This window comes from Panthera uncia (assembly GCF_023721935.1).
Source record: "Panthera uncia isolate 11264 chromosome B2 unlocalized genomic scaffold, Puncia_PCG_1.0 HiC_scaffold_24, whole genome shotgun sequence".
NCBI classification, from domain to species: Eukaryota; Metazoa; Chordata; class Mammalia; order Carnivora; family Felidae; genus Panthera; species Panthera uncia.
In genome coordinates this window covers 49,374,828-49,387,436 of record NW_026057580.1, presented here as the reverse complement: position 1 = coordinate 49,387,436, position 12,609 = coordinate 49,374,828, and the positions used below count along the sequence as shown (strand labels likewise).

The following is a 12,609-nucleotide window of genomic DNA, read 5'->3' as shown; positions in this document are numbered from 1 at the left end:
TCAGGCTTTAGATCTGTAACAGTGGTGAGAAGGACCCTTTCACCAGTAAAATACATGCCTTTGGGGAAGCTGCGGATCAGTCTACGCGTGAAAGAGACTTGGCTTCCCTACATTTTCGGGGAGGTATAGGCTGTCTAGGTGGGAAAAAAATACGTGTCATTCTGCAAGGACCGGTACAATGCCACCTGCGCTTGCGCAAAGCTGCCCAAAGAGCGCGCCGGAATCTCGGCGGGGCGGGGCGACGTCAGACGCGTCCCTTCCATTCGCCAAGGCTTTAACTCTTTCCCGTCCCTCTACGGAGCTTCTCGGTCTTCCCCTCTGACCTCGGAAAGAAGTGGGTGGGGCCTTTGGGGGCGGAAGTAGCGCTGCATTGTGGGCTCGCTTAGAGCGGTGGAGTTGATCCTGAATGAAAGTGGCGCGCCGCCGCTGACGTTTCCCGGGTAGAAGCTGCTGGGATTTGGACCCCGGCCGGGATCCGGGTGCCTCGGACCCCTAGTGCAGAGCCGATCGCAAGGAGGCGGTGGCGTTGGCGCGGCGAACGTTGGTGGAGGGGGTGGCTCTGCACGGCCCCGAGACATGGCTCATAACAAGATCCCGCCGCGGTGGCTGAACTGTCCGCGACGCGGCCAGCCTGTGGCAGGTAACCCGGACTGGGAGGGGGAGTGTTCGAATCCCTGCTTACCGGTTGACCCAGGGGTGGGCCGTCTGAGGGGCGCAGCTTTCGGTGGTTCCGTGATTGTTTGTGGTATTTCAGGACCGAGATGTGCTCTGTCCGATGAAGCTTCGTGGTTGAGTGTTAGGGAAAATGGATTGGAGGGGGGTGGGTCTGTGGGTGGGGGCAAGTGTCACCTGTAAGGCTAACTATTTTATTGCGAACGGGAAGGTAGACCGGAGGTTTGTGTGGCAGGAGCAGAGGATCCAAGAACACAGTGAGCCTTACTTTGAAGCTTAGTCAGAAGTTTGTGAACTGTCCAGTGTTCTCGGGGGGAGAAAGGACAAGTGTCAGTCTTGAGGTGGAGGGCCGAAGAGGAGGGGAAGTTTCCCAGTGGTGAAATGGATCGACCGTGAGACTAGAGTTTGTTTTTTTTAATGTGAAATTTTGCCTTTTTATTGAGTTTGACGCACAGTAAGCCTTAAATTTAAAGCGCAGTTTGGTAAATATTGACCACACACGTGCACACACTTCACTGAAACACTCATGAAACCATCACCACAATGGAGATAGTGAAGATAACCATCACTTCTCAAAGTTTCCCCCTGCCCCTTGGTAATCCCTTCCTCCTCAGGCAACTTCCTATATACTTTCTGTCACTATAGATTAGTTTGTATTTTCTATAATTTTTAAAAAGAAATGGAAACATATAATATGTACACTTTTTTGAGGGGGAGGTCTCTGGGTTCTTTCAGCATTATTTTGAGATTTATCCGTGTTTTTGTATGTATATGTGTTCATCCCTTATTGCTGAGTATCCATTGTTATGGATATATCACATTTGTTTATCCATTCCCTTGCTGATCCGTCATTTGGGTTGTTTCCAGTTTTTGGCTATTACAAATTAACTTGTATGGTTATTTGTCTGGACATAGGCTTTCATTTATCTGTGTAAATTTCTGGGACAGGAATGGATCATATGGTAGGTGTATGTTTAACCTTTTAAAAAGATGCCAAAGTCTTAACATTCCAAAGCCATAACATTATACATTCCCACCATCCATGTAGGAGAGTTCTCTGCTCCACATCCTCTCCAACACTTGGTATGACCAGTCTTTTTAATTTTACCGACTGTAGGTATTTAGTAATATTGTGGTTTGATGTTGAGTTTCTTGGCAATTCACATATCTTTTGTGAAATGTCCAAATCTCGTACTGATTTTTAAATTGGGTTTTTATCTTATTGTTGAGCTGTAAATACAAGCCCTTTGTTGGATATATGCGTAGATTTTTTTCCCTCCCATCTGTGGCTTGCCTTTTCATTTTCTTAACAATGTCTTTTGAAGAGTGAAAGATGTATTTTATTTTATTTTATTTATTTTATTATTTTTTTTTGCAAGAGTGAGAGATTTAAATTTTACCTCTTACTGCTTATTCTAGAAGGTATTTTGCAACAAAAATTAAAAGGTTTTGTAGTAAACCATGATTGCTATTTTTTTTTTTTAACGTTTATTTATTTTTGAGACAGAGACACAGAGCATGAACAGGGGAGGGGCAGAGAGGGAGACACAGAATCTGAAACAGGCTCCAGGCTCTGAGCTGTCAGCACAGAGCCCGATGTGGGGCTTGAACCCATGAACCACAAGATCATGACCTGAACCAAAGTCGGACGTTTAACCGACTGAGCCACCCAGGTGCCCCCATGATTGCTTATTATGTACATATGTATAGTATATCTGACTAGTTATTTAAAATTGTTGGAAGAGATTCTCTTGTCACTTTTTATTCAGGTTCTCCTGAATTTGTCAGCGTTTCTTCACATTTTATATAAAATCTTGTCAGTAAAGCCATATCCACTGTGGACAAGTGATATTGAAAGCTAACCTAAGCAAGTCTTAGAATGAGGAAATGTTTTTCTTTTAAAAAATTTTTTTTAGTGTTTATTGAGATTCAGAGAGACAGAGCATGAGCAGGAGACAGGCAGACAGAGAGGGAGACACAGAATCCCAAGCAGGCTCTCGCTCTCAGCTGTCAGCACAGAGCCCAACGTAGGGCTCGAACTTAGAACCACGAGATCATGACCTGAGCCGAAGTCGGACGCTTAACTGACTGAGCCACCCAGGTGCCCCTTTTTCTTTATGCTCTAACCATTTTTACGTGTATTTGCACTTGAAATGAAAACAGTTTGTATTTTATAATCATTGTACTTATTCAAATGAATTGATCACAATTCTTTATGTTTTTCTTCGTAGGTCTTAAATCTTCAACCGTTTTGACTTTTTTCCCATTACCATCTCTAACTTAGTAGTGAATTCTTTCTGTTTTACATGTGGTTTTCTCTGTGGAGCTATGAAGAAACCTCTAAACTTAGATGCCTGGCTTCTTTTCTAGTTTGGAGCATGTTTCCTGGATTCTTTTATTAGAGTTATCTCCTGCACTGATTTGTGAGAAAAACAAAATCATAAAGAAGTCCTTGCCAAAGTGATTTCTAAAATTTGGAATTAGAAAAACGGTTTAATACCAGAATTCTAATGTAATCTGGAGGCTGGCAGTGACAGAGATCAGAATACTGACTTACTGTTAGATTAATGGAAGGAATGTGACACTGACTGGAGGTAGTAGCAGCAGGTAAGGCACTAACTCAGGCAGCTTTATGCCTCTCTGAGAAATAGAGTTGTGTGCCTTTATTTCTGCCTCTACTGGGAACGAAGGGCCAGGAATAAAGCTTTTCTTTATTATTGTATTGGAATGTCTTGGCTTCCAAAAATTAGATTCTTAATTATTGTGGCTTGGTGAGATACTAAGCTTACCTAACTGATTAATTGTCCTTGGACAGAACCCCAGGCCTCTTGACAATCAAATTGGATCTTTACTAATAGTAATCAATACTGCTTTGGTTTGTGATGCTTATTAGAAAGTAAAGTGAATACAATGTACAATTCTTGGTAAGTTTCTCCAAAGTTCCCTCAAAGTTCTGTCTGTATATCCTAGAAGTGTTTATTTTGGAAATGCAAGGTTAGCAATATTTTATAACAGGTGGAGCGAGAAATACTAGCTATATTCTTGCAGTCTTCAGTGAAAAATAAGGAATAATTCACATTCCATTTTCTGCCTCATATTTTCTTCCTTTTTTTTTTCTGATTATAAAAATAATCCATGCTTATTGGATAATTCTTTGGTTTTTGGCATATTAGGAAGATGTGTTATGGCTGCTTAAATTTTCTCACTGTAGACATTAGATGCATCTCATTGGTGTTAGATGTTAATGATTTTCCTGATTTAGAAGATGGTACTAATTAAATATAATCTGTTTCACTGTTGACTATTAAAGAAGTCACCTTCTTTAATTAAACCAGACTTCCAATGAGAGAGAGCTCCAGAAGATAGGGCCAAGTTTTATTTCTGAAGAATCCTTTTTTTCACCTGGTTAGTGATAGATTTCAGGTGAACACTTTGAAGAATGCAAAATTCTCATTTCTTATAGGTAGATCATTCAACATAAAATAATCTTGTACTTGGGGCGCCTGGCTGTCTCAGTTGGAAGAGCACATGACTCTTGATCTTGGGGTTGTGAGTTCGAGCCTCATGTTGGGTATAGATTACTTAAAATAAGTAAAACTTAAAAAAAATTACTTGGTACTTACTTGTACTTCCTATGTGAAGAACCCACCAGGAACTAACTGTAGGAATGTAATATGAAACAGTCTAGTGATAGGGATGGTGGCTTTGGAGTCATATTATTTAGCAAATATTTGAGAGTCTACTTTCTGCTAGTCCTTGGGGCTAGGGAGATGATTTAGACATAGTTCCTTACCTTAAAGAGTACATAATCTCATGGGAATAGAAAATCATTTTAAGATAGTTATGTTGTAACAAGTACGATCACAACTGTTATAGAATATAATGGAATATCAGAGGTGATAAGCCTAATTCTTTATTTGAGGTTGGGGAAGAGGTGATGAGGAAGAAGAAGGGGATTATGGAAGGCTTCCTGGAGGAGGTGATTCATGAATTATCTTGAATAAATAGAAGTTTGCGAGATGGATAATTGTGGGGTATTTTTTTTTTTTTTTTTTTGGAAAGGCTTCAGGATAGGATGATGATAGGAGAGATCTCAGACTGAAAGTGAAGATAATGAGGTTGGAGAGTATGAGCCAGATCATACATGCTAATAGTGTGTGATAAGGAATTTTAATATTTACATGCTTTTAAATTGCACTGGCAAACTATTGCAGTTTTTAAAGCACTGGAATGAGGTGATTTGACATCAATTTTAAGAAGCTTACTGTTTTTTTTTTTTTTTAAAGTAAGCTCCATGCCAGTGTGAGCCTTGAACTCATAACCCCAAGATCTGGAGTCACGTGCTCTGTGAACTGAGCCAGGCAGGTGCCCTAAAAAGCTTGCTTTGGGGGTGCCTGGGTGGCTCAGTTGGTTAAGTGTCTGACTCTTGATTTTGACTCAGGTTATGATCTCATGGTTTGTGGGTTTGAGTGCCGCTGTCAGCATAGAGCCCGCTTGGGATTTTCTCTCTCTCTCTCTCTCTCTCTCTCTCTCTCTGTCCCTCCCCAATCACACTCTCTCTTTCTGTCAAAATAAATAAATAAACTAAAAAAAAAAAACTTGTCAAAACTAAAGAAAGGTGTCCTTTGAATAGGGACACCTTGGTGACTCAGTCCGTAGAGCATGTGACTCTTGATCTCCGGGTCGTGAGTTTGAGCCCCACATTGGGTGTAGAGTTTACTTGGAAAAAAAAATTTACTTTGATTGCTCTATGTTTAATGAAGTGAAAGAGATAAAAATGGAAGTAGGGAGACTAGTTAGGAATTTGTTGTGATAGTCCAGGTGAAAGACAATGGTGATGGTTTAAAAGTAGAGTTGAAGAGTGGTAGGCTGATTTGAGAGATGTTAAAGAGGGAAAATGGACAGAATTTGAATATAGAATGAGGGAAAGAGTTAAAAATGAGTCCTAAGTTCCTGGCTTATGCAGTAGGATGATTGGTATCATTAGGGCTTATTGGGGAGAAGTGGGTTGGAAGAGGTATTCTTTTAAAAAAAAAATTTTTTTTTTAATGTTTATTTATTTATTAAAAAAAATTTTTTTTTGACATTTATTTATTTTTGAGACAGAGAGAGACAGAGCATGAATGGGGGAGGGTCAGAGAGAGGGAGACACAGAATCTGAAACAGGCTCCAGGCTCTGAGCTTTCAGCACAGAGCCTGACGCGGGGCTCAAACCCACGGACTGCGAGATCATGACCTGAGCCGAAGTCGGCCGCTTAACCGACTGAGCCGCCCAGGTGCCCCAATGTTTATTTATTTTTGAGAGAGACAGAGACAGAATGCAAGTGGGTTAGGGGCAGAGAGAGAGGGAGACACAGAGACAGAAGCAGGCTCCAGGCTCTGAGCTGTCAGCACAGAGCCCGACGCGGGGCTCGAACTCACGAGCCGTGAGATCATGACCTAAGCCGAAGTCAGACGCTCAACCGACTGAGCCACCCGGGTGCCCCTGGAAGAGGTATTCTTAAGGTGCTGATTACTCAAGAAGAGATGTTGAGTATACAGTTGGATATATGGTTTGGAATTCAAACAAGTTTGAGTTGGAGATACACATTTAACAATCATCAAATAAAGACAATATTTAAAGACATGGTAGTTGATTAATCAGAATAAGTAATGCTAGTTTCTTTAGCAGACAACTTCCCAAATTCAGGGGTTTCAATCAAAACATGTTTATTTCTCATTCATATCTCAATGCATTGTCTGTCAGCTTAGCTTTTGTAGGTAATTCTCCATGTGGTGAACCTCTGGGCTCTTTACATCTTGTGCTGCCATCCTTTTAAATGTGTGACCTCTAAGGTTGTCATAGAAGGGGAAGAGCAGGAATGAGTGATCTCTCGGGGGGTTTTGTGGCCAGCCTTGGTAGTATGTTTAACCCCTGCTGATATCCCACTGGCTAGAATCCAGTCACATGGACCTCACCTAAGGACAAGAGAAGCTGAGAAATGTAGTTTTTCCATGTGCCCTGGAAGAGGAAAATAAAAAATTTGGTCAACAGATAGCATTGTTTCTGCCATGGCAGTGGATAAGACCTTCTAGAGAGTAGAGAAAATGGAGAAGGCCTAGGACAGAACCCACAGAAATCCAGAATTTTGAAGTCTGCTAGAGGAAAAAAGAGAGAATGTAGGAATTGAGAAGGAGTAGCCAGAAATTGGGGATGGTGTAATCCAACCATGGATTGCCATGGAAGCCAAGAGAATTTTTTGAGAAAGAAGGAGTTGTCAAATATATGAGATGCTGCTGAGATGTTAAGATACTGGAAAAGTTGGTAACAACATGGAGGGGAGGAAGAGATGATTCATGGTCCTTGAGGAGGGAACACAGAAGGGAATCCAGAGCAGAGGGGAGGGGATTGCCTTTAATGGGGGAAGGATGGGAGATGAAAGAGAAGATGAATTGAGATACAGAAAGGTTTGTAGATTAACCGCAAAGGTGAGACAAGTTTTTGTCTGATGGTGGAGAGGCATTGTTGAATAGTTAACATCTGTATCACCTGTGTTTGAATCCCTCTTTTTCCCCATTTATTAGAATAAAGTGTGACATTTGGGCAAGTTAATCTCTCTTGCTTTGATTTTCTCACTTGTAAAATGGGGATAATAACAGCACTTACTTTTTTGTTAGGAGTAAATGAATTTGTGTAAAATGTTTTAAATGGTGCTTGATATGTGGTGAGCATGCAAAGTTAGCTTATATTATTATTTCTGTTTCTTTTTACCTTTTCACTGAGGTGTAGCATAAAGCTGTCAGTTGAAAAGGGGATGGGGAAACTTGCTATATTTTATGAATGAGGAATATATGAAATATTTGTCACGGAAGGTGGTGGCGTGTGGTAGGATTGCCTTTGAGATTGGTGATTATGGTTGATGGTGTCAGCTATCTGCTGTGCTGTGAGATTTTCTCTGGGAGCCCTGAGCTGCACAGGTGTAGGGCCAAAGAAGTCAGGTGGTTGAGTTTGTTGAGGTCTGGGTTTTTCTCAGGTGAGTGTGGTCGAGTGATGCGGGAGGAGGAAGGAGGTTAAGGGTGTTTAGAAGGGACTGATTATGATGATCAGCTGTGGACTCTGACGTTGATAAGAAGTGAAGCCTGGAAGAGCTGATGGAAACAGGATCAGACTTCTGAGACAGCAGTGAGGAGGAGAGAGGGTCTAATGGGATGAATCTTCTAACATATCATATTATTTCCTTATTTGTTATGTTTCTTGTTTATAGTTCATTTTTTCCCCAATAGAATACAAGCTCTGTGAGGGCAGGGATTTTTATCTGTTTTTTTTTTTTTTTCTTTCTTTTCACTAATGTATTCCATGTACCTAGAACAATGCCTGGTACACAATAAGTACTTATTAACTATTTGTTAAATAAGCTAAATGAAGTATAAGAATTTAGATGAGATGATGGTAGAGGTGGTGAGAAGTGAAAAGTGATCAGATTCTGGATATATTTTGAAGGTAGATCCGAGAGGATTTGCTGATGGATTGGACATGGGGTATGAGAAAAAGAGAGGGGTCAAGGATAACTCTAAACGGTTTGGCCTGAGCTACTAAGAAAATAATGTTAACCATTTGCTGAGATGGGGAAGACCATGAGAGGAGCAGCTTTTGGAGTTGGAATATTGAGAACTCAGGTTTGGAAATGAGGTCTGAGACATATTTTGACATCAAGTGGAGATTAAGTCAGGTAGGCAGTTTGATATCTGAGCCTAGAGTTCAGGGAGAGGTTTGGACTGGAGATACACATTGTTAAGTCAGCAGCACGTTGGTGGCTTTTAAAGCTGTGAGACCAGATGAGACACCAGGTGAGTGAATGTCGATAGAAAGGTGTGAGGACAGAGCCCTGGGACAAAACATTGAGGGGTCAGGGAGTTAGGGGGAGCTAGTAAAGGAGGTTGAGAAGTAGAGGCCAGAGATATAGGAGGAAAACCAGAAATATGTAGTATCCTGAAAGCCAAGTGAAAACGTGATTCAAGAATTAAAAATTAAATTGAATTTAAAAAGTGGTCTTGAATTGAACAGTGACCAGTTCTTTGAGAACTGAGAATTGACAATTGGATTTTGCAGTGTAGAAGTTATTGGTGATCTTGAGTAGTTTTGTAGAAAATAAAAATTTTAAAAATTATGTTTTTATGAGATTTAGGTTAAAACCTCTGAACAGATGTTAAGATTTTACTGAGGTTATTTTAGGTAGATATTTATTCTTATGGATATTGTGTTTTAAGATATAAATCAGTTAAAATAATTGATTTTAAAATTGATTATATGAGGTGGCTACTTTTATGCTTATACTATGATTCAGGAAAAAAAAAGGTCAAAGAGGTCGGTCAGTCTTGCTGAAATTATGATCACTGATAATGGTTGTTTGAAAGGTGATTTTGGTTGATATGCTTGTCAGCATGATCCCTATGCTGGAATGCAGGATAAAGTGCATAAGATGGAGAAGGTTCATAGTAAAAAAGTAAAATTAAGAATTTTAAAGAACTGATTTAATTCACTCCATTATCAATTTTCCTGTATTTAAGAACTTTAAGGCAGTAACTTTTTAATGTAGTAGTTTAAAACCTTAGTCTTTTTTTAAAAAACTATTACCCAATGCTTTTTAATTTTTTATTATTTTTACTTTAAAAAATTTTATTAATCAGCTATAGTTGACATAGAATGTTATATTAGTTTCAGGTGTACGACAGTAGTTGGACAGTTCTGTACATTATCCAGTGCTTACCATGATGTGTCGTTACCTTCTGTCACCATACAGTGTTGTTACAATATTATTGACTCTATTTCCTATGCTGTTCATTTCATCCCTGTGACTTATTTATTTTATTAGTGAAAGTTTGTACTCCTTAAGCCCCTTCACCTATTTTGTCCATACTCCCTGCACCCCACCCTGTTCCCCAAACTTAAGAGTCTTTTTGGAAGTTCCATTCACTGGTAATTATTCTTTTGCTATTATATTTGATTGTCAATTTCTGGAATTTATTTAAACATTCTAAGGTGGTACTTGTAAAAGGTGTAGGTTAGATTGAGAATACTTCATGAACAGTTCTATTTAAAACATTTTAAGAAAGTGATTTGAGAATTGCTAATTATAGTTTCAGCTTGGAACATTTTCTTTAATGAAAATTGTTACCCATCTTAATGTCGTTTAGGAAGATTCTTACCTCTGAAGACAATGTTAGGACCAAGATATGATAGTCAAGTTGCTGAAGAAAATCGGTTCCATCCCAGTATGCTCTCAAATTATCTAAAGAGTCTGAAGGTAAGAAACAAAACATTTTTGATATTGATTTAGTATACTTTATCCCTTTCTTGTTCTTCAGGTGGCTTTAAAAAAACCTTTTTATTTTGAAATAATTCATTGACTAAGAGGAAGTTGCAAAACTTGTACATAGAGTTCTGTCAACCCTCCTCCCAGCTTTTCCCAATGGTGACATCTTATATTATTGTAGTACAATATTAAAAGCAGGAAATTGACCTTCATACATTACAGTATTTTCGAATAGATTACAGATCTTATTTAGTTTTTACAGTTCTACCAGTTTTTACGTACATTTGTGTGTATGTGTGAATAGTTCTCTGTGGTTTGATCCAATGTATAGATTCCTGGTGTTGGTTACAGGACTGTTTCATCTCCACGAAGGAACTTCCTCTGCCACCCCGTTATAGTCAGACTCCTCCCCTCCCATCCCTGTACACTGAAAACTGCTAATCTGTTTTCCATCTCTGTAGTTTTGTCATTTTGAGAATGTTGTATAAATGAAATAAAACAGTATATGGCCTTCTGGGATTGGCTTTTTTCACTAAGTGTAATGCCCTGGAAGTCCATCCAAGTTTCAACAAAAAGTTTGTTCCTTTTAAAAACATTCCATGCTCACGGATTGGAAGAAGAAATATTGTAAAAATGTTGATACTACCCAAAGCAGTTTATACATTCAGTGCAATCCCAATCAGAATTACACCAGCATTCTTCTCAGAGCTGGAACGAACAACCCTAAAATTTGTATGGAACCACAAAAGACCCCAAATAGCCAAAGTAATATTGAAAAAGAAAACCAAAGCGAGAGGCATCACAATCCCGGACTTTAGCCTCTGCTACAAATCTGTAATCATCAAGACAGTGTTGTATTTGCACAAAAACAGACACCTAGACCAATGGAATAGAATAGAGAACCCAGAATTGGACCCACAAATGTATGGCCAACTAATCTTTGACAAAGCAGGAAAGAGTATCCAACAGAAAAAAGACAGTCTCTTTAGCAAATGGTGCTGGGAGAACTGGACAGCAACATGCAGAACAATGAAACTGGACCACTTTCTTACACCATGCACAAAAATAAACTCAAAATGGATGAAAGACCTAAATGTGATGGGAAGCCATCAAAATCCTGGAGTAGAAACCAGGAACAACCTCTTTGACCTCAGCCGCAGCAACTTCTTATTTGATGTTTCTGAAGGGGGGGGAAATAAAAGCAAAAATGAACTATTGGGACCTCATCAAGGTAAAAACCTTCTGCACTGCAAAGGAAACAGTCAACAAAACTAAAAGGCAACTGACGGAAGGGGAGAAGATATTTGCAAATGACCTATTGGATAAAGGGATAGTATCCAAAATCTATAAAGAACTTACCAAACTCAATGCCCGAAAAACAATCCATTGAAGAAATGGGCAGAAGACATGAATAAACACTTTTCCATAGAAGACATTCAGATGGCAAACAGACACATGAAAAGATGCTTAACATCACTCATTATCATGGAAATACAAATCAAAACCACATTGAGGGGCTCCTGGGTGGCTCAGTTGGTTAAGTGTCCGACTTTTGCTCAGGTCATGATCTCACGGTTCATGAGTTCAAGCCCTAAGTCAGACTCTGTGCTCACAGCTGGGAGCCTGGAGCCTGCTTCAGATTCTGTCTGCCCCCGAATGAATAAACATTTAGAAAAAACAACAACAAAAAAACTACATTGAGATACCACCTCACACTGGTCAAAGTGGCTAAAATTAACAACTCAGGAAACAACAGATGTTGGCACGGATGTGGAGAAACGGGAACCTTCTTGCACTGTTGGTGAGAATGCAAACTGATGTAGCTGCTCTGGAAAACAGTGTAAAGGTTCCTCAAAAAAATTAAAAATAGAATTACCCTGTGACCTAGCAATTGCACTGCTAGGAATTTATCCAAAATATACAGGAGTGCTGATTCATAGGGGTGCACATGTACCCCAATGTTTACAGTGGCGCTCTCAACAATAGCCAAATTATGGAAAGAGCACAAATATCCATCAACTGATGAATGGGTAAAGAAGATGTGGTTTTATATATACAATGGAATACTACCTGGCAATGAGAAAGAATGAAATCTTGCCATTTGCAATAGCATGGATGGAACTGGAGGGTATTATGCTAAGTGAAATAAGTCAGTCAGAGAAAGATAAGATATGTTATCATTCATATGTGGAATTTGAGAAGCTTAACAGAGGACCATGGGGGAAGGGAAGGGGAAAAAATAGTTTCAAACTGAGAGGGAGGCAAACCATAAGAGACTCTTAAATACAGAGAACAAACTGAGGGTTGCTGAAGGGGGAGGTAGGTGGGGGTAGGGGGAGGTAAATGGGTGATGGGCATTAAGGAGGGCACTTGTTGGGATGAGCACTGTCTGTTGTATGTAAGTGATGAATCATGGGCATTTGCACTGCATACACTATATGTTAACTTGACAATAAATTATATAAAAAAAAAGTTTGTTCCTTTTTATTGTTGAGTAGTAGTCAGTTGTATGGATGTATCATCAGGTTTATTTAGCTCCTCCCATTGAGTGGTTAAATAACCATTTAACCAATTTGAATTATTTCCAGGTGTGGGGTATTGCACATAAAGCTCTTGTGAACATTTATGCACAGGTGTTTGTGTG

General features: G+C 39.5%; 1 protein-coding gene across 1 annotated transcript in view; it reads left to right on the top strand.

The window, feature by feature from the left end:
• The first annotated feature begins 359 nt into the window (after positions 1–359).
• Positions 360–12,609, top strand: part of RNGTT (RNA guanylyltransferase and 5'-phosphatase) — a 305,912-nt gene continuing 293,662 nt past the window's right edge. The window contains exons 1-2 of the mRNA XM_049652908.1: positions 360–640; positions 9,847–9,956. Coding sequence (XP_049508865.1) covers positions 577–640; positions 9,847–9,956 — 174 coding nt within the window. The 5' untranslated portion in view covers positions 360–576. The remainder of the gene's footprint in view (positions 641–9,846; positions 9,957–12,609) is intronic.